Source organism: Crocodylus siamensis, chromosome 5 (genome assembly GCF_052110815.1).
Source record: "Crocodylus siamensis isolate JL-2025a chromosome 5, ASM5211081v1, whole genome shotgun sequence".
NCBI lineage: Eukaryota > Metazoa > Chordata > Crocodylia > Crocodylidae > Crocodylus > Crocodylus siamensis.
Genome location: NC_143399.1, coordinates 140997557 through 141020613, shown reverse-complemented (window position 1 = coordinate 141020613; position 23057 = coordinate 140997557). Strand labels below are relative to the sequence as shown.

The window sequence follows — 23057 nt, the reverse complement described above, 5'->3', positions numbered from 1 at the left end:
TAGATCGTGCCTGACCAATCTAGTCTCTTTTTATGACCAGGTCACAAAACGCCTCGACGCAGGAGGAGGGGTGGATGTCGTATACTTGGACTTCAGGAAGGCCTTTGATATGGTATCCCACCCCATACTGGTGAACAAGTTAAGGGGCTGTGACTTGGATTACTGCACAGTCCGGTGGGTGGAGAATTGGCTGGAGGGTCGCACCCAGAGAGTTGTGGTGGATGGGTCGGTTTCGACCTGGAAGAGTGTGGGCAGTGGGGTCCCGCAGGGCTCAGTGCTTGGACCGATACTCTTTAATGTCTTCATCAGCGACTTGGACGAGGGGGTGAAATGTACTCTGTCCAAGTTTGCAGATGACACTAAGCTATGGGGCGAAGTGGACACGCCGGAGGGCAGGGAACAGCTGCAAGCAGACCTGGACAGGTTAGACAAGTGGGCAGAAAACAACAGAATGCAGTTCAACAAGGAGAAATGCAAAGTGCTGCATCTAGGGAGGAAAAATGTCCAGCACACCTACAGCCTAGGAAATGACCTGCTGGGTGGCACGGAAGTGGAAAGGGATCTTGGAGTCCTAGTGGACTCCAAGATGAACATGAGTCGGCAGTGTGACGAAACCATCAGAAAAGCCAATGGCACTTTATCGTGCATCAGCAGATGCATGACAAATAGGTCCAAGGAGGTGATACTTCCCCTCTATCGGGCGCTGGTCAGACCGCAGCTGGAGTACTGCGTGCAATTCTGGGCGCCGCACTTCAAGAAGGATGCGGATAACCTGGAGAGGGTCCAGAGAAGGGCCACTCGTATGGTTAAGGGCCTGCAGGCCAAGCCCTACGAGGAGAGATTAGAGAAACTGGACCTTTTCAGCCTCCGCAAGAGAAGGTTGAGAGGCGACCTGGTGGCTGCCTATAAGTTCGTCAGGGGGGCACAGAAGGGAATTGGTGAGTATTTATTCACCAAGGCGCCCCCGGGGGTTACAAGAAATAATGGCCACAAGCTAGAGGAGAGCAGATTTAGATTGGATATTAGGAGGAACTTCTTCACAGTTCGAGTGGCCAAGGTCTGGAACGGGCTCCCAAGGGAGGTGGTGCTCTCCCCTACCCTGGGGGTATTCAAGAGAAGGTTGGATGTGTATCTAGCTGGGGTAATGTAGGCCCAGCACTCTTTCCTGCTTATGCAGGGAGTCGGACTCGATGATCTATTGAGGTCCCTTCCGACCCTAGCATCTATGAATCTATGAATCTATGAATCTTCCATACAGCTTCTTTCTCTGGGAGAGACAAATGGGAATAGCACACAGAAGTAGGAGAAAGGACAAGATTTAAGTCAACAGCCTTCTGGAGCATGAGATTGGGTTATGGGCACTCTTTTTTTTTTTACTTGAAAAGATAGCAATTAACTAATTACAGAGAAACACAGATATTGCTGAAGCTGATTCTCAACACTGATGCTTGCCTCTGTGCTGAGTTGAAAAAAATGATGGTTTCCAGATGTTTAGCTGGAAGAAAAGGATGTTAAAGAATTTCTGTAAGTAACTGATGCTGATTATCTAGCCCACTTTCAAATGGCAATTTCCCTGCCCCCCCCCAAGAAAAAATCACTATTCTGACCATTCTTTTCTAGCAGGATGAATCTAATTATATGATGCTCAACACCTCAGGAAGAGAGAATAAGAGCCACACAATCAGAAGTATCACCTCTACACAGACATGGCAACACGAGGAATTTAAGCCCATGATGAGAATCATGCTCTATCGAGTTGTGCAATATTTGAACACAGATTTCTTGCTTAGACTAATCACATCAACTGAGCTGAACAGCAGCCAGTATCCAGGCTGATAAACCTGCACTGTGTTGGGTGCAGACTTGTCAACTACACTGACAACACAATTAACTACCTAGACTAACACTAAGTCAGAAAATAAAATTAGAACTGATGCATAAAGGCGATTTTATTTCCTAAGGAAAAAGAGCACCGACAAAAGGGAGACGTCAGAATTCTCTTTGATATACCCCTAAGACTGAACACACTGGCACAGAACAGTTGAGTTGCCCCACAAGTCATTTCAGTTCTGATGTGATCTGGCTGGATATCCCAGGGTGCATTCAAAGAGTGTGTATCCATAACAACAATGATCCATGGAAAATAACAGTTATAACTGGACTATATTTTTTGTTTTGTATTGCGTAATTAAAATTCCCAATACAGACTTAATAACCATGAAGTTGTGAGTTAGAAAATACTGTATAAACATGGTAGCTCCTCTAGGAAGATCAATAATCCAATTGCTCAAAATCATTTCCTTTCAAACACAATTGAATTCAAACAACAGCACGCATTATAAAGCAAGTCCAACAGCCAAAACATTTAAATCAGACCACTTAAAATAAAAACATCAGAAATAAAAAAAATTTCATCACTGATGATTTATGTACAAATATACCAGAACTTACAAGGGCTCTATGAAACACTCTGTACTAAGGAGCAACTCCCACTGCATTAAATTAAAATTCATCCTGGGTAAGGAATGCTTAAACAAGGACCTAGCGAATTTTCCTGGAATCACATAAAAGAGTTTCTTTGCAGATTATTCATAAACTATATTTTAGTTTCAGACATAATTATCTGCTCTCCTATCACTTGACTACAAAATGTACTAAGAAGTACTACCATGATCTTTCAGATTGCGAAGAATCACAGCTGGAAGGCTATGAGACTGCCACCCTGTCACTAACGAGTCCTCTGTTTTCTTAATGTGGGCCCTGATTATGAGCGAAGGTACTTTCAGAAGCAGGTCAAGAGGAAGAAAAGCTGAAGAAATAAAAGAGGTAGATATTGTATATACAACCATAACATAAGCTTTTAGGTTAGGCTCAGACATTCAAAAAGCCCGAGGAGGAAGTGATCTAAGTTACACATTTTTTTGCTAAGCTGTGTAGTTTAGATTGGTCATGAACAGAACACACATTTGCCCCTGGGGGCAGAGCAAGGGAGGGGCAAATTTTAGGCCAGCTTCTGCCATTTTTAAACCAGTCTGTGCGTGCCGAACCTCTGTTTTGTTATAGGTACAGACTGGTTTTGTGTGCTAAACTCCTGTTCTGCTATGGAAATAGACCACTTATGCTGGTAAAAGTGTAATGTCTGTACCTGGCCTTAAAGAACCTGGAAGGTTAATGTAGGGTAAATGTGGTTGTAGTAAACATAAAATTACCTGGTCTTGGTCTTGATCCTGGGCCTCCAATATAATCTCTATAAAACAAAGATTTTTGATCGCATTCAGCTTCAAAGTCAATGATTATAGAGGAAACAAAATTTCCTCATAAACCTTCACACGCCTTTCCTTGTCTTCTGCCTCCCATCTATACCACAAGCCCTTGGCTTAATCCAGCTGCTGCAGCTGCTTAGCTTGTAACCAATAGTTTAAAGTAATTTTAAGCACTTCACTGTATATAGATATGAAAATACACATCTATACATATACTCTGGGTGATAGCAACAGAAAGAAAAAAAAAGCCAAGGCTGTGTGGGTAAGATAAGAACAACAAGGTGAAAAGAAATGGCATATAGCACCTTGCCTCTTTCCTGGTGCAACTACTTCTATGCAAAGAATTTCCTTGTCTGATCCTAGGTCCAAAACAAAAAAGAACAAGACCATGAATCTTCATACAGTTGTCAACTGGCTATATCGGAATGAAAAACAAGAATCCTTAATTTAAAAGTCTTTGTCAAGCTATATACATTATTATTAACCCCAACTGTCCAAAAATCATGAGTCAGTCTCCAGATGTACTGCAATATTGCCTTACAAATAAATTTAGGGGTTTGTCATTTTGACTTCTGATTTTTAATGCTTACTGTGCAACAAATAAGAATCAGCTCCAGATCTTCAGCATTTAAAGCTCTCATTAATCTACTAGACTACATAATGTTGTCTTCATCTGTAGATCTCTAGCCACTTTATATAAACAGATATACATTATCATTCACAGATGATAAATACAAAAAAACCCAGCAATGAAGCAATTTGCACTAGTAGCACTCTTGTATAGAGGATGAAAGATATTTGCGTTAAATATTACTACTGTTAGCACCAATGCCACTGCCATAGGGCTTAGGAAGCCTAGTCATCGACTGTTAGGTCTGAGAACATAAACAGAACAAAAAGATGGTCACTGCCCCAAAAAGCTTCCAATTAAAGGCAAGAGACAACAAAGACAGATATATAGACAGATGAGATGAGAAAATGATGAGACAATACTGGGCAACATAATGGGGAACAGACTCAGTAGATGAGCAGTATAATCGCTGTGAACCATTTTCTAGGCAGGGAAAGATCCAGAAGACTATGGTGGTATGGTTGCATCCCTTTTTGGCTGTGCGCTACATGCATAGGTAGCTCTCTAAGCTCATCAGGTGGTCAGTGTAGGCTCTTGCTGGAGCTCCATGAAGCTCTGAAACCCAGGGGGTGAGTGATAACAACCTTCGACCCCTCCTCTTCCCTATGAAAAATTCAGGACTAGAGGAAAAGGGAGGAAACTCAGAGGGATGTGAAGCACAGCTAAAGGAGCTGTACCTACCCACTCCTCATGCCTTTGCTGGATTCACCAAAGTATCAGGCAAAAAGAAAATTTGAAGAGTCTGGACCATGAAAGTTAAGACAAATGTTTATTGCTGTGATAGAGAAGGGGCAGCCAGCAAAAGGATGTACAGAGATGGGTGATATGTTGAAAACGATGAGGGATGGGATGGTGTTCAGGGAAATGATGTTTGCAGCACCATTTTAAATGGATATGGGCAGGACAAGATTGCATTTTTCACAGCCAGAGAAAAAGATGTTCCAGTATTCACAGAATTCTGGGAAAGAGCTTCAGCTGCATAGATGGAAAGGAAAGACAGTACTTTAGAGATATTATGCGAAACAATTTTCAAGATATAGCCTGAATGAGAAGAGCTGGAGAGAGTTTTGGGGGATGAAGGTGACCAGTGTCAGGTAGGATGATGGTATTGTCTACAGTGATCAAAAAAGGATTTCTTTAGTGGGAAGTACTTGGAGGTGCAGAGAGAAAGAATTTGTTTAATATATATTAAATTCTATCTAGCCAAAATTTCTCCAGCTTACTTATGAGACTAGCACATGGCATTGTATCAAAAGCCTTATTACAAGTCCAAATGTGTTATATCATTTTCCCTTATCCACCAAACCAGGAAGTCAAATTGTTTTGACAGTACTTGTTCTTAAGCTGGAAAAGAAGAGCTGTTTAGCTAGGAAAATGGCAAAAATGAATGAGAGGATGAACAGTGGAAGTCAGGATGGTCATGGGATTTCTACCAGAGATGCTTTATCACATAAGAGGAGGCAGAAGCAGATGCTGATGATCTAAGTTTGAGTTTTGGCAAGCCAAACCTTGCAAAGGGGCAGACAGATAAAAGAGTTAAGAGTGAAGGCGACTGAAATCTGGAGAGAGTCAACAATATCAGCGGGGAAAAGGAAAAAGAAAAGAATTCACTAACATTGATAATTTAGAATTCATGGTAAGGCTGACTGGCAGAGCAAGGGGTGGAGCAGAGAGGTAAAGAACTTGAAAAGAGACAAGATGACACTTTGAGAAGGGGAACTCAGCACAGAAAATTAGAGAGAGAAGTGTCTGGTAAAGACCAAGACACGTGAATGGCTTCTGATCAGTGGAAAAGTTGAACCAGGAAGACTGAAGAGGCATTTAAAGGGTTGAAAGGGGTTTTTGAATGATGTCTGTAAGATGTTCTCAGTGGAAAGGTCAAATTAAGTGTATTTACATATAAATACTTTACATAAGCTTTTCCCTTTTCAATCACTTTAACATGAACAATACCAACCACATGTTAACAAAGCTAGTGTTTAAATCATTAAAGGAATATAAATCACTAAGGCTGCCTATACATGTGCAGGGAGGCTGCTCCAACAAACTGTAATTACAGAGCATTAATCAAGTGGGCTGAAGTGTGGTAATTACTGCGCTCCAGCAGGCTCCAGCATCATGTGTATCATCATCCCCACGTTGAAAAATGGCAGTGGGAGCTTTAACTAAAGTTCATTTGATGAGCTTAAAAGTGCCCCTGCTGCCATTTTCCAGTGTGGGGCCACTTATACACATGATGCTCTGGGCACTTTAATTAGAACAGCTTAACAATTCTTGGCCTCAGTAAAGACTTCCTAGGTGGCGTAGGGTGAATTGCATAACTTCTTGGTGTCTCAGTTATTCCACTGAAAAAGGTAAGCACCTAGGTTGAGCTCTCTCATATGGAGAATACTATGACTCTAAAAAGCACTATGAAGATCCATGTAGTGAGGCAATCAGCAAAGAGGTGGGAACAGCAGTCAAAACATTGTGGTATGCATCATGGTTCTCACCATCTTAGAATAAGCAGTGGGAAAATTGGTTTTACCAGATCATGGATTTTCCAAAACACTTATTTAACTCTGTACAGAAGAGTGACTAGCTGGTCAAGAGTAACTTTTGCATTAGAATTTACAGCTCATGTGAATAGACTGCCAGTTCCGTTGGGGTAACTAAAATATGAATACTGATTAACGTAGACACTCTCCAAATGTTTTTTGTAGGATGTGTAGGAGCAACTCTTTTTTAAATGGTTGTGTTGGAATTCAAAATAATGATCAACTAGGTTTATTTCAAAATCTAATAGGATACATACCGAATCTGAAGTTGCCTTTCAGATGCGCTGAAGCTTCTTTTAATTATACCTGAAACAAATTCACAAAGGTTAAATTCTCTATACTTAAAATATTTTATATATGTGAGGCATACATAAGATTTCTCAGGTATGCCGTCTCAAAATAACTTTCCAAAAAAGTTCAAAATGCAAATTAAAAAAAAATGCAAGAACTGTACACGGACTCATTAACCACTAATAACTCATTTAAGTTCTCAGGCTTCTTTTGATGCACCAAATATATCCCTGCTTTATAACTTAGGCCCCTTGCAGAAACCTGCAATAAGAATTCTGACCTATACTTGAACTATGTTCCCGATGTTATACTGTTTTGGAGGAATATATTAGAACAACAGGAACCCAGAGGAGTAACAGACTGGGTTTAAACAGAGTACAGGACTGGGTTTGAATACACAGGTTTTTTTACAGCAATTCTAAAATAATGTACTCTTTCTGAAATACCTATATAAATAAATTAGATTAGAAATACAGTATCCAATGCCTATGTCAAACGGCCGTCCCTCAAAGCAGCAACCTACTCCCAAAAATTCTTGCTCATTCAGAAGCTGACTCACTATATTTGACCTAAAAATCTGTTGACTTTTGAATATCTTGACAAGAGCATCATACTTCATCACAAAGAGTCTGTCTCTGTAGTCGTAGTACATGGCAAAGATTCAATAGGGTCATTTTCTGAACTGATTAAGAAAATACCTTTCAGGAGCAAAGAAACAGAAATGCTGGTGTAAAATGTCATTAAACAAGTAGCCATTGACCTTGAAATGGTGTTATTACCATATTTTCTCATACAACACACACCTTTTCCCCCAAAACCAGCTGCTGGAAACTGGAGTGTGCATTATGTGAGAAATACACTTACTCACTGAAATTAATAGCAAAATCTGGAGCAATCCACAGGAAGCAGAACAATGAACAGGCTCAGTTCCCTAGCTGCTATTACTAAGTTACTTACTACAAGGGAAGATATTTTTCTTCGTTCTATCTTTCAAAAACAGGGTGCATTATATTCTGGAACATGTTGTATGAGAGAAAATACAGTAATACTTATCAGTGTGAAGGTGATCCAAGGAGTCGTCTTTTTTACTAGACCAATTATTGTCAACAAAGGAACCATGGCACTGTGCTGTGCTTTGATATTCTTTGAGAGGTACAGTGCCATGCAATGGTAGCACTGTTAGGTAAGCAAACATGATTCATAAGAAAAACCCAAAGATTTTAAACAGGAATCCATAGTGTTAAAAGCATTCTGACCTGTCGTGGTCTTTGAGTTCTTTGTAACAGAAAAATAGCTCTATTATTTTTTTGTGGTAAATAATCAAGTGAAAACTAAGAGCTCATATTTTGAAGAGGGGTCTTGAGTCTAGCAAAGGATGCCTTTGAGTCTAAAAAGGTTGAGAATCACTGTACTGGACACTATGCAAACACAAAACAAGAACTTGTTCAGTTCCTAGCAAAAGTTGGCTTAGACAGCAAGGGACTACTATAAACATAAATAAATGAATGAATATATAAATAAAATGTGTTGTAATAATTACTTCCTTCCCCAAAGTATTTATTAGATAAGGATGAAGCGGTAAACTTCTCTAACCAAAATCATATATTAAGAAGGAAAACTAAGTCTCCCAAATTCCCAGTCCAGTGCCTTGCCTGGACTATATTTCTTCTTTTCAATAGATGCTTCCCTGGATTTGGATGGGAAGAGTGCTATAATGTGAAAAACTATGATTTTGAAAAGGTGAGTATTAAAAGAGATTTCTTAGTTCATATAAATATCAAAGTAAAAAAACCCCAAACTTTAAATCATCCAGGTTTTTTTCTGTACAAGGTCTCCACACGGTGCTGGTACCTCATTATTTGGAGGTGAAGAGCTTATGCCAGATGCTTACCAATCCCCCCTCTACTAGAAAATCATAAATATTATTTGTGGTTTAAAATAAATAAACAAATATGTGGGACACCAGAAAAGTCATGGTAACTGCCACAGAGGTCTCTAACAACTGATACAGTTAAAGTAACTTCCATGCATTTAACTTGGCAATTCACTTTGATCTGATACAAATCATATAAATATATTCCATCGCACAGTTTTAAACATTTTTTTCTTTTGCAGTGGTTTCACTATACATTTTTCTATGATTACCATATACAACAACAAGCAAGAAGCCTGTGACAGGGTGAGATAAATCAAAAACTAGGAGGATAGAATGTTTTTCTTTGCCTTCCTTTCTGGTAGTCTCTTAAAAAAATAAATTCCTTCCAAATCTACCAGAGCTGATAGGAAAATGACACCAAACAATCATGTTAACAGAATTACTGGTGTTTAGGGACAAACATTACACATAAACTGGTTTAAGTGATCAGAAACTGGTTTAAACCTGTAACAGAACAAATATTCAATGCACATAAACTGGTTTGAAAATGGCTGAAACTGGTTTGAGATAAATCTGGTTGAATGTAGTATCAGACTTAATTAATTTGGGTCAAACTGGTTTATGCAATGTCTGTCCCAGACCCCTTGCATGTTTAAGTTAAACCAGACACCCGAAGCATCCCAGTATGCTCTCTGAGCTGGGCAGGGCTCGGCTCTCTGCTCCCTGGCTAGAGCTCTGACAGAGACTACAGGCTGCTACTGCCCCTCCCCCTCCCCCTGATCACTCCCTGCTAAGCAGAAATTGCCCCCTCCTCTCTGCCTTGCTGAGAAGTGTCTGTCTATTAGTTAGCAGACCACATGCTGGCTACGGTCCGTGCTGCAGCTGATGGGACAAGAGCAAAATTAACAGGTAGCTGGTATGTCCCTGTGTTGTTTTCTTAATGGGGTGATAAACACTGAGTTAGGAGTGATAAACACTGTTATCAATTCCTGGCCATGCCCCCCTCATCTCAGCTCTGGAGAAGGGAAGGGAGGGCTGCTCTAGTGCCCCCCCAGATTCTAGCCTGAGCTACTGCAGGCATGTGCCTGCATGTCTGGGATGTCTATGCAGTTACAAACTGATTTAGCCTAGCCCAGTTAGACTAACCTGCAAAGAATGAATCAATTCAGGCTCAGGTTTTTTGAACTTCTGTCCCTAGCCAAAGAGAGACAAGACATAACAGCATTTGTTTTTTGAATGATGTCTGTAAGATGTCCTCAGTGGAAAGGTCAAATTAGGTTTATTTACATATAAATACTTTATATAAGCTTTTCCCTTTTAAATCACTGTAGCATGAACAATACCAACCACATGTTAACAAAGCTAGTGTTGTCACTGAACTGAATGAAGCATTGATCCACAGCAGTGGTTACACATTTAACAACTGCATCCTGCAAGGCAAACCCTGTAAATTTAACTGAGGTAGGAAGGCTCTGACTTGTCATATCTCTATGTTTAGCTAGAGCTAGATCATCAAAACTGATTGTCAGAAATTAAATACCCAGGATACTACTGGGATCCATAGTCTTTCTCTTCTGCCTTCTTTGATCATAGGTACAATGAGAGGCTCATATCTTGGATAAAGATATCTCGGGGGGGAGCCTGAAAACTATGTTGAGGTTGAGCCTCTGTACAGCAAAATCTACCCTTCTATTTTAAGAGTTTTCTGTAGACAGCTTCTTATATAAAGGATAAGGTTGACAGAATCAAGCTAAGCTTGATCGAGAACCCCACCTATACATAACCTAAAGATTCAAGTATCTTACACTTAGAGTGAGGGTTGACAATTTTTTTTGAGAAGAGTGCCATAAACACCCACAACCTCAACTTCTAAGATGTTGGTGTGCTGGGGTGGACAGCAGGGGAGCTACAAGGTGCCCAATCCTTGTTGTGGCAGCTCAACTCTGGCCCCTTTCTTGCCTTCTACCCCAAGGCACACATGCCAAGCAAAATGCCTTTGTATGCCACATTCTGGCACACATGCTGGGGGTTGCATGCCCCTGACTTAGAGGAGCAACCAAATGATCCAGTTATCTTTGATTCCAAAAAATCTTATCATCTTCCAGCCTTATTAAATCAGAAGCACTCAACTGCCCCTGTTCAAACAAGGCCCTTTTACCTTCAGGCTTTCTGGATATCTATCAGCTTCCTGTACTGGAACATAATCAAACCCAAACTGTGAATGAAACTACTAGGTCCAGACAACTGGAACATATTACTGGATGTCTGTCAGCTGCTGTCTTTCTTGTTCCAGTTAGAATTAGAAAGGTATTTACAGCTTCAAAATGATACAGTGTTTTAGTAATCTCTGACTAACTGGTCCGAACTGAACTACTTTACCATAGTGAGGGTCTGTGGAAGTTTTACCATGGAGAAGCACTAATTTGAAAAATTAATTGTGCACTCTTAAATAATCTCTTTTTTGAGTGGGAACCAGGTTATAACTTCCAGATTTCAGGGATGAGGACAAAGTAATAAGGAAGAATGTGACAGGTCAAAACCACCTGTTCAGATCTTCACCATTTCTGTGTCTATATCTTGAATTTTGATATTCTACTTGTAACATCAGAATTGTTAATCTGTCTTGCACTTAAAACAGCAAACACATGCACTCTACAGAAAGGTGAATCTATTTAAATATTAATTGAAGTAGCTAAGCTCTAGGGGAATGATTGTTAATTAAGATTCTGATTCAGGAGACAAACAAAACAATCATAAGGTGCTAATTCTTCTCAGGAAATATACTAACACCCTGCATAGTTGGTGTGAAGAATTTTGAGGTGTCAGGGTGATAGGAGGTTATTAAGAAAGGATGATTTTAATGCATTTTAAAATATGGATATTGGATGCAACTATACCCTCACTCTTTCTAATGATGAAAATGATTCTTCTCTACATGAACTGCAATCAAAAAAATAATTTTGTCACTGCCTGAGAAACACCAAAGGGTATGGAAAGTCACAAGCAAACAGCTATGGTCTTGCCTACTTTACAAATATGTTACAAGGAACAGATTTTTAAAACAATATTAAAGCCAATGTTATATAAGAAAATTTTGTCTGCAGTATAAACAAGCATGATTTAGTAAGGCTGCCTTCCAGGCAGTGATCCGGCATCCAAATTCTTCCCCATCCATACCAGAAGACAGGAAGCAAAAGTGTGCTACCGAAATGTTTTACCAGAAATGTGTTACCAGAAGAACTGTCTTAATCATATTAACTGTTTTGACCCAAGTGGCTATCAAAATCCAAGGTCTTGTCAGTTATTTAAGGTAGGAGGAGATATTCATAGTAGAGTCAAGTATCTTTGCTGCAGCTGTGTTCATTTGCAAAAGCTTACTAAGTGCTGCTTTCTTGAACACAGAAAGACTTAAACTATAAGAAACAATTTTAACTGCTCAGCTCCAAATCTCTTACAACCAAGAACCAGATGCAAAGGCTTAGGGTTTTTACCTGTTCAGACACTAGTACCATTTGAGCTTTGTAGAAACTTTGGGCCTTGCAAAAGAAATAAAAACAAAGAGCAAAAGGTTTTTCAGTCATATAAATAAAAACATTACTAAGGCAGAAGAAATTGTGCTACTATATACTGAAGGTGAGGTGGAAATCAAGGATTATCCAAATCAAGGATTGACTCAAATACTGAATTAATACTTTGCCTTGGTCTTCAATAATAATTAAGATCTAAACAAGGATAACAGTGGGATACCAAATGGGAATGAAGACATAGTAATGGAACTGATCAGGGAATGAAGACATAGTAATGGAACTGATCATATCTGAGGTAAATGGACAACTCATATTGCTTACTGTAACAAGATGGGGGGCAAGGAGCTGGATAATCCCTATCCCGGAATATAGAAAGAATCAGAACATAAAATAGTAACCCCCCATAGCATGGATCTTCAGCAATGAATTTGGGAATAGTAATTTATGATGGGAGAATAGCAAACTTAACACTTATATTCAAAAAAGGGGAATAGAACAGTCTAAGCAATTAGGAAAAGGAATCTAGTTAGTTTGATTATGGTAATACAGTATTTTGGGCAGATATAAGATACCTGTCCCCCAAGATATGTGATCTTTGGTCTCTTTAAAAAAAGAAAGGTTAATAACCCTTTCCCTTGTAATCTACATATGAAGGAAGTCCTTTGACTAGAATTTTTGAGTGGTGTTAGTCATAATCCAGTTGCTAGAGTATGTTAATACTATGATACATCTCTATGACGACAAAATATGAAATCATAAAAAGGAAAAAATATTTTTAAACTTAACTTTTTATTTCCCCCCTCACACCCTTCTCCCTCCCCAAACCCTCTGTATAATAGTATACACAGTAGGCACTAGGTACTATCAATACTTTAGCACTAAAGAGAAACAACAGATAATATAAAATGCATGATACAGATAATTTTTTTCTCAGAAGTAGCCCTCTACTGCTTTCCCACCAGTTGTACCTTCACTAGTGGGGGAACATATGAAGAAATGCTGACTAAATTAATTAGTTTAACAAGATGTTATGGGATCTTCCTCATTAGACACTTCAGTAGATTGGCAAAGAGCTCTTTAGTCATTAGCAAATGAAGATGTTTACCCGGTGTGAAAACCACAGCTCAATTTTAAGAAAAATGAATACCACAATCAACTTGTTTATTATATAGCATAACATTCTTCGGGTCTGACATGACTTATAAAGAAGTTGGGAGATGGTTCTTGAAAGCTGATCCAGGAAGAATTCAGGGTTATGCCAAGGCTGTTTCAGAGCACAGTTTTATCCTTCAAGATAAAATGTAAACAAAACAGCAAGAAAAACAGATCTTCTGCACATCCTGGGCCCCTGCTCCCCACAAAACAACTTTCTTCCTCCAACAGCCTGCCTACATGCTGAGGCTTACTCTGCTGGTCTTTTTATAAGGAACACCTAACCACCCTTGAACCAAGGCCTGTACAGAGGTAGCTTGTACAGAGGTAGGAGGCCCTAGGCCTCCTAACCCTTGCAGGGACAGCTACAGTCACAAGCATAATGGATTTTAACAGATAATGATCAGGTTATTTTGTTTGTTTACATGGTACTGATTAGATAGTTAAATGAATGTGATGACCAGTCACTAGCTGGCACAACAGAAAAAAGAAGACCAGGTAGCAATTAACATTGCGTTACCTTACCAAAACCACAACATTGATTAGTTTTTAAAATCTAGGATAAAACCCAACAAAATATTTTAAAACTCTACAGTCAACTACCATTCTTCTGTTTAAAATGTTACTACAGGTGGTCAGGAATCTGTTTTGTCAGAATGATAATTTAATTGAAAAAACAGTTTCCACAAAAGGGATTTTTTCTCTTTCCGGATAAATTAATTTTGCTGAAGTATTTTAATTTTTTTTACTAGGAAAAATTAAATAAAATATTTCCCCCCTCACACCCTGTTCCCTCCCCAAACCCTCTGTACAATAGTATACAGTGTTTGCTAAATTGACCTTAAATGTTTCATTTTGAGTCAGTTAAACATGTAAATGGATTTTCTTTTCATAGCAGACAGCCGCATAAGAGATTATTCATGCCCTCTTTCTTTCCTATGGGTCAGGTTTCCTGGACAGATACGTGGTACACTAGAAGTCCCTCTTACCAAATAGCACAGAGCATTTGCCTGCAGGTGCATCGTGAAAGATAAAGTTCAGCCACTGAGCCTGGTTCTGTGGAGTGCATAAAGGGGAGAATGAGGAACCAAACTACAACTCCCGTGAGAAAATATGCTACCGCAGGGAAGTGTAGTTCAGTGTTGAAACAAAGTGGTTTGGTTCAGTTGACAAACCTAACCAGTGCATTTCTTTTTGTGAGTATTGAATTATTTCTTATAGATAAAAAAAGATGCAATTTTTGCTATTTATGAATCAAAATGGTTTGGAAAGCTTCACCTAAGGAAAAATGTTGTTTCAACTTTTTGTTCTGATTTTGGACAAAGACAAAAGCTGAACTATCAGAACTGATGGCCAGGTATCCTGGTTTTCTCTGATAAAAAAATTGCAAATTCTCTGATGAAAAAAAATCACAAGTGTTCTGATTAAAAACCTAACATCCATGATTAAAATGAAAGGCCACTATACATAGGTATCAGCTGAACACAATGTTTTCTTGATATATTTACAATGGCAAAGAGATTTGGAAGCCTACCAGTGCCTCAATCACTATAATAAGCTAAATTCTAAATACCTACAAATTTGGATATTTGATTTGGGGGCGGGGGGGCGGTGTTTATCATGGAAAATCCGAGCTCCCTCTGGCCCTTAGCTCACAGAACACAGGTCAGGCCCTCCTACTTCAGCCCTGCTGGTGCCCCTTGGGACCATGCACAGCAGTGGGGAGCCAGCCCCACCCTCTCCCCTCGGATGAGCCACCCATGGCCCTGTCCCACTTCCTGCCAGGGCCCAATGGCCATGCATTCCAACCCTGGGCCTAAGCCCCATGTACCACCCAGCTGGGCAGCAGCCCCAGGTCCAACCCCAGCCCCAGCCCTGACCAGCTCCCTCTCTATGGGGGCCTCAATCCCACCCCTCACAAGACTTACCTACGGGAGCTGCTTTCCAGTCTCCCTGGCATACACATGCATATACATGCACATGGTGTGCCCTGCCTGAGTGCCCTCCTCCCCCTCCCCCTCTCACCTCCTCCCTGCCAGCCCTTGCAGGCTGGAACTCTGTCAGCCTGCAGAGAGCTCTTTGCAAAATCCACAGGTTTATCCATTAAAATGAAAAATCCGTGTTTTCCTTGGGTAAAGGTGGAAAGCTGCGTTCTTCTCCATTTTTCTGTGGGAAATGGAAAACCCGGATCCCTGCCAATGACACTACAGTTTTGCTTGCTCTACTGTTAGTTGCAACCCTTTTCCACACCAAGATGCCTGCAGAAGCTCTTCCCATCTAGCTAGAACCGCCACCCATTTAGTAACATGGGCAGCACGGAAAGGTTACATGGTATCATTTGAGACACCAAAAGTAAGAATCTACATATTAAAGCAACTCCTAAAAACCAAGAAAAATGTAGCCAACATTTATATTCACAGGACATAGAGCTCACATGCTTACCACATGAGCAGCACAATAACCATATACAGACTGCTATGTTTCACAATAAACTGCCATTCAATTTCAACATTGAACCACACACCATACATCCAACTCTATACAGGCACACTTAGAGGTGCTGCTAGATGTTGCCTTGGTCTACTCTCCTTTCTGATCCACTATTTATTTTTATATATATGGTCCTTCACAGTCTCACCACTATTGAGACAAAAGTCTCCTCTTTAATTGTTTCATAAAGATGATCCTTCTTCTGTTTCTCATCTTCCTCAGCTCTCTTTTTCTCATGCATGAAAACCAAAGCCTTATTTAATTTACCAAGACATAGCATCTTTATTTATTTATCTCTCCAGCTATTTTTAAAACAAAATGTAGATTTAATCCATAAAGAAGATGTTATACAAAATGTTACACCATCTTACTGTATTAAAAGAACAGCGCCATAGAGGTACAATTCTTAATTTTTTTTTATGGAGGACCTTTGCACCCTAACAGATGGCGAACTTGTGATTAATTCTGAAAACATCATACATTTCTGAGTAAACAAATGTTTTGCTGTTAGAAATCACTGTACTGGTTCATGTGTAAAGAAACTTACCAAATTCAGAGTCTTTCAAAGGACTTGAACTGGAGCTGCTGAAATTATCTAATATATCCAGCTCATCATCTAATTCAGAGAAGACATCTAGGCATAAAAATATAAGCAGAAAACAAGCTTTTCACCAAGCTCTGAGCAGCATGTTAGCATTCCTGGAGTTGTTTCTGCTAATGACTACCTTTCTCAGAGTTTTCTAAAGTGCAGTTATCATCCAACAGGATTTCATCACATGTTCTGTCCTGCTCTTTTCCGCTGGCTGGATGAAAGCTTTCACTTGGAAGGTCGGCACTTTCTGAAAATTCACTTTTGAAGCTGGCTGTTCCACTGCTGCTGCTGCTGAAGCTTGACTTCTCATAACGCTCCTGACAATAAGAAAATACAGAGGAACATGATGGGTGGAAACATTATTAGTTTTCCTTTCCTCAGCAACATCTAAAGATTGTTAGAAAATCTGAAAATGAAAGACAGTCATAATATATAAAAATAGACTTTTAGTTCTCACTTTGCTGTGAGTCCTGTACTTTGTTCTTTTAAATCCTGTCAGCAGTCCTGCATTTATGGAAATGACCTTTGAGATTTCACTTAGCTGAAATCATTTTTATTCTTTATATAAAATACATTAAAAACTAATTTAACATCAAGAATATGCAGCAAATATCTACCAAGCAGGCCATCAATACAGTAGCTGTCAAGGTCAGTGGGAATGTCCCCCAGAGAGTTCTGAAATCCAACTGTCTGAAGTCTCCAAGACTGGATCAGTCCCTCCAGTCCACCACCCCAGAGGGGCGATGGAACCTCTAAGTACTGGTTCAGTAACAACAAAGGTTTCTTGACAACCCCCCCCCCAATTATTGGAACCCCTGTATCTAAGCAGATACAAAACATAGATCCAAACTTTGCATTGCCCCATGGTTTGGCCCCGTTACTATCTGGGATACCCCTAATAAGTCTGGATGTCTTTATCAACCCCTCCAAGACCAGCTCAGCTAGCTTGGTTAGGGAACCTGCTCTGCAGTGGGATGGTTGAGACAGTCTATCTCCATCCTCGAGCACAAGGTAGACACTACTTTTTATGGTCCAGCTTTTCCTTGAAGATCACTGCCATTTTCCTCTTATCCCCTAGTGACAGACTGATGCTAGTAGAATCATTTGAGAAAACACTGGCTCAGAAGCATAGTCCAGCTAGGTCCCAGTGATATCTGTAAGGTCAGGGACTGCATCCTGAATAAAATCAAACACAACTGACATGTTACTAACCACTGTCCTAGCATTTATGAGCAGCAGTGATAGGCCAGGTTAGTGGTCAAGGCCCCCAGAGACACAGAGGAGGATAAAGACAGAGGAACGGGCACCAGCTGCTATCATGAGAGGGAATTTCCTCCCTTGACTGCTACGTGTCCCTCTGCCCAGCAAAAGCCTGATAGGCACAGCTGCTGTCCCACTGGTTCCCTCCCAGATCTTGCTGCCTTCCCCCAACTTATAGTGGATTCTACCAGGCCCTGGGGGATGACAGTCCACAATAATTCATGGACTCCCTCAGGAAACGAGTAGTTGGGGAGGATGGCCCGAACCTGATACTCCAGGAACTGACTGGGCAGAGAAACAAGCCAAGATAAGTTCAATGCCCTCTCTGTCCCTCCCCCTCCCTTGTCTCTCACCCAAGGGACTCCCTTCCCCACTCCAAACTAGTTTAGGCACCAAAAATAGTCTAGCTTTAGCAGCAAAGATCTCAGCTCAGCTTAATTTACCCAAGCTAATTTTACCTTGGTTTTTAAGCAATTACATAGCCTGAAGCCAGACTGCTATTGCTAGCCAAATTATGTAGGGTGAAGCTAGCTTGAGTGAGCCAGGATTCAGGACATGGGGTTCTTTTCCTGCAGTTCTACATCTTAAGCCTTTACAATTTTCTCTTCCTTGGCTATTCTGTGATAACATTTCCTTGCCCCCTAGGAGTGATTTGAAGATAAATTCATTAATGCGTATGAGGAAACAGTGAAAAACACATTAGTAATATCTAGCACTAATCAGACATTATTTCTGAAATGTCCTATGGCTGTAAATTTCAGCATTAGCAGACTACAATAACATAACAATGGAAAACTAAATTTCCACGGGTCTGAAGATAAATTGTCACATTTTTAAAAATCATCTTAAAAACAATGGCAGCTTTAATAGCAACACTAAATATCTCTCAGGAAAAAATGGAGTATAAGAAGATACTCTAGTGGTTCATGAACATAAAAAATGGTATCTTGGGTTATATAACTCTTTCCTTGATGTAGAATTTTTAGAAACATTAAAGAATAACATTTATGATGTCTGTTGATCAACATGTGACCCCAGGGAAGAACTATGAATTCATCTTCCATAAGGTTAGATGTAAAGTCTTAGGGCATTTATACATGTGCTCCAGGAGTGGGGACGCTTTGATTACAGCAGCTCTGAAAGTGGTTTTCTGAGTGCCTGGAGAATCTCATGTATTGGTGTCCCTGTGCTTAAAAATGGTGGTGGGGCACTTTACTAAAGTTTATTCAAAGAGCTTTAAAGTGCCCCTGCCACCATTACGTGCAGGGACACTGATACACAAGACACTGGAGTCAGCTGGAGCACAGTAATTATCATGCTCCGGCACACTCGATTAATTGAACCTGCTCCAACGTGCTATAATTACAGTGCATTGGAGCAGCCTCGCTGCTCGTGTATAGGCTATTTACCTATTGACCTGGCAGAAACTGAATGAATTTAAATTAGAACCTTTATGGAATTTGAGGCAAAAAAAATTCTCTCACTGTTACCACCTCTTTAAGAATTTCTTCTCTTCCTTATATTCTTTATCACTCTTGTTTTGCTTTAGTAGATCCCTGCCAAGGTCTGCAGTGGAATTATAAGAGAAGAAAAGAGACGGGGGATTTGGAAACAGTCTTCAAATACCTGGAGGGCAATTACAGAGAAGATGGAGATAGACCATATGATGATAGGGGACAGGATTAGGACCCTCAAAATACAGCAAAGAAAATTTAGGTTAGATATTAGGAATAATTTTCTGACTATGAAGGTAGTCAAGCGTTGCAGCAGGGTATCTAGAGAAGTTGTGGAATCTCCATCCCTAGAAATTTTCAAGAGCAGGTTAGATTTGCCTAGGATGGTTTAGTCAAGCAGGGAACTGGACTAGATGACCTCTTGGGGTCCCTTCCAGTCCTCCTTTCCTATGATGTGATGACTCTATAAACTGTTATATAAAAATACTTTTAAATCCACAGGGAGTTGTACAATGAATAGAAACAATAATATGCAGCTATGTGGATGACATGTTCCTCCAGTATAAACGTATGTTTTCTCTTCCTCTCTCTGCTTTGTTGCTTCATATTTAGCTCTTACCTAAGTCCTTGTGCATTGACTGAATAAATAACTGTAATGTTAACTACAACCACAAAAAGTTTATACATTTAAATAGATAGAAAACTAGATCAAGAGAAACTGAGGTGTTGGAAGGGAGTGCCCATATATTTTTCTGGACTTTCTACTGAATGCATTTGCATTCTATTAAATTTATCTTTTAAATTCCAAAAAATATTTATTTTTCTAGTGTGTAGCAACAGCCTTTTTAGACATTTTCCAATCTATTGCACAATTACACTATTCTGGATTTTTAAAAATTACTGTTTATCCCATGCACTGAAATTATTCCAACTGAACAAATCAAATTTATTAGATGATTAGTGTACTTTATTTAATCATTTTTAAAATGCATTAGCAAATCTATTCTAAAAATCCCCCAAACAATTTGTTGTGACAGATGAAGCTGTACATAAGCTATGCAGAAATAATTAAACTGAATAGCTTGCCTATTTTGAGTTATTTTTATGTATTATCCCAAAAAAACCCAACAAATCATGTTGTGGGGATGTCTGCCAAATTTCATTTTTAAACTCAATTTTTGTTAGTTATACTGGCCTCAGAGATGAAGAGGACAGAACCCGAAAAGGTTATGACTTTTTCCGATAAGATAGGAAAGTTTACTTGACAAATTAAAAGATTAAGGCTGATGGGGTAGACACATGCCCCCTGAAACAATGATAGAAGGCTAATCTATAATGCTGTCATAGATTCAGACTTGCTTACTGGGTAGGTCTAATCACATCAAGTAATAATGCTTCTTCAAGGAATAGAGCATTTAGGGGAAGATTACCAGGGCCAGATCCCTACTTCTTTCCGATTCATCAAAATCTTGCAAAAAATTGAAAAATGGGAGTAAAGAGGGCAGTATAGAATTGTGCTGATAATTCATTCGAAGAACTTCAGTTTCTTTGAACAATCCCTGAACAACCCAGTAGACAAACTCATTGGAGCTCAGTAAAATAAGGTTACAAAACTGCTATCCTAAACTGGCATCAGATCTAGCTGCCAAATCAAGTAACTAGTGTTGCCTAAGACATGTGAATTTAGTCTTACAGGGTTTTTTTCTAACGCAGACATCAAATACACAGTTGAGGCTACTCTCAAACTCCTTAAATGTACCCTCAAGTCTTTAAGCAGTTTAATGCCTGCAGGGTTATAAAGGGTTTATATGATCCACTTGCCTCTCAACAAAGAAGACTTCCACATCCATCACCATTCTGAAAAAAATGAATTCAGTCCCAAACACTTATCTAGTCCCAACTAAATAATAACTAATCATTTTTATTATCTAGATTATATTTCTCGGATTCTCCTTGTCAGAGGGACCTTGGGATAAGGGCACAGAACTACTTTCTGTAACTAACAAGAATCTGCTCATGAGAGGCAAGAATTTCTTAGGGTGATAATTTTTATTGGACCACCTGGGATATAGTTAAACAACTTCTGAATGCAATACATTTTTCTTTAGGTCACTCCAACACTACCATTTAAAGACCATGGCATGGAAAGTCAGCCTTCAGAATCTTGATTTATCTTGTTCTACCTTACATTGGCTAGGGACAGAAACTACACATAAACCAGTATAAGTGATCAGAAATCAGTTCAAATCTGTAATACAGCAGGGCTAAGTACAGACACCTGGAAGTATTAGGGGGAGGCTAAATCAGTTCAAAATGGCTCCCTGATGTCAGGTAAGTCAGGATAGGGGGCTAGTGGGAGGCTTGAGGGGATTGGGGATCTGCTGGAGGATGGAGAAAAGGCATAACCCATGAGGCACAACCTGTGGGTGGGAGAGAAGGCACAACCCCCAAAGGGTGGGGATGTGGGTGTCACCTGTGGGTGGGGGGGAGGGCAGGCATGACCTAGATGAGGTGAGGGGGCAGGCATGATCCGTGGGTGGAATGGGGGGCAAGCATGACCCACAAGGTATGGGGGGACTGGTATGACCTGATGGTGGAGTCGGGGGGCAGGCATGACCTGTGTGTGAGGAGGGGGGGGACAGGTGTGACCCACAAAGAATGGGGGGGCAGGTGTTACTCATGAGTAGCATGGGGGGACAGACCCATGAGTGGGGTGGGGGGGCAGGTGGGGAGGGGACAGGCACAAGCCACAGGGTTTTGCTGAGGTCCAGGAGTGTCTAGAGGGATCAGGGGAGCTTCTGGGGTCCATGCAGGAGCTTGGGGGGGGAAATCAGGGGCTATTTTTATCCCCCTGACCCCACCAGTGAACCTACATCCCCATCCCTCCCACTCCTCCTTCTACTGGGACTTACTTGCTCAGCTCTGGCAGCAGCAAACACTGATAAAAGTGACTGCATCCAGAGCAGCTTGTGGGATGGCTGCTAAAAGGGCTGGCTGGGAGGGGGAGCAAGGGGCCAAGGCAAAAAATAGCCCATAGAGAGAGGGTGGAAAGCTCTGGGGCTGGGGCCAGTGGCTGGGTTTTCCCAGCCCCAGGAATGAGCAGAGAAAATGGACAGAACTTCCATGTACCGATTTGACCAAAATTGAATGAGTCTGATACTACATCGATCCAGATTCTGCAATTTTTAGATGGGTTTGTATACATTGAACTTCTGTACCGGTAGAGGTTTAGACTGATTGCTGGTCATTGAGACTTGGTCTGTAAGTGTAAGGTCAGCACTGGGACAAGTTAAGTTTAAATTGGGCAGCCATTTCTTACCTGATTTAACCTCCCCAAATGTCTGTACTTAGGCCAGAAGTTCAGCGCACATAAACCACTTTCAAAATGGCCAAAACCAGTTTAAAATAACCCTGGATAGATATAGTATCAGACTTAACTGATTTAGGTTAAATCAGTTTATTGAACTTTTGTGCCAGATCCCCTCCACATTCAAGTTAACTCACAGTCCCCCAGCATCCCACAGGTGACACCCACATCCCCATCCTTTGGGGGTCGTGCCTACTCTCCCACCCAGGTTGTGTCTCATGGGACATGCCTTTTCTCCATCCCCCAGAAGATTCACAATCCTCTCAAGCCTCCCACTAGCCCCCTATCCTGACTTACCTGACATCAGGGAGCCATTTTGAACTGATTTAGCCCCCCTTAATACTTCCAGATGTCTGTACTTAGCCCTGTTGTATTACAGATTTGAACTGATTTCTGATCACTTATACTGGTTTATGTGTAGTTTGCATCTCCCCTGCAGGGCTGTCTGCTCCAGCCAAACTGAGAGATGTGCTCTAGCAACCCCCAGCTTCTAGCCTGAGCCACTGCAGACATGCAGCTGTATTTCTGGAATCAAAAGTGAATGTCTGTTCATTTGCTTATTGGTTCAATATACATAGCTTAGACTAATCTGTAAAGATTGAACCTCAGGCTTTTGG

The 23057-nt window shown here is 40.4% G+C and overlaps 1 protein-coding gene across 1 annotated transcript in view; it reads right to left on the bottom strand.

Annotated features, from left to right (window-relative positions):
- NEK10 (NIMA related kinase 10) overlaps positions 1-23057 on the bottom strand; it is a 200727-nt gene that overhangs the window by 39104 nt on the left and 138566 nt on the right. Inside the window, exons 27-30 of the mRNA XM_090046496.1 lie at positions 16493-16676; positions 16315-16401; positions 6689-6737; positions 3210-3247 (exon numbers count right to left, since the gene is read on the bottom strand). Of these exons, the coding sequence (XP_089902622.1) occupies positions 3210-3247; positions 6689-6737; positions 16315-16401; positions 16493-16676 (358 nt within the window). The remainder of the gene's footprint in view (positions 1-3209; positions 3248-6688; positions 6738-16314; positions 16402-16492; positions 16677-23057) is intronic.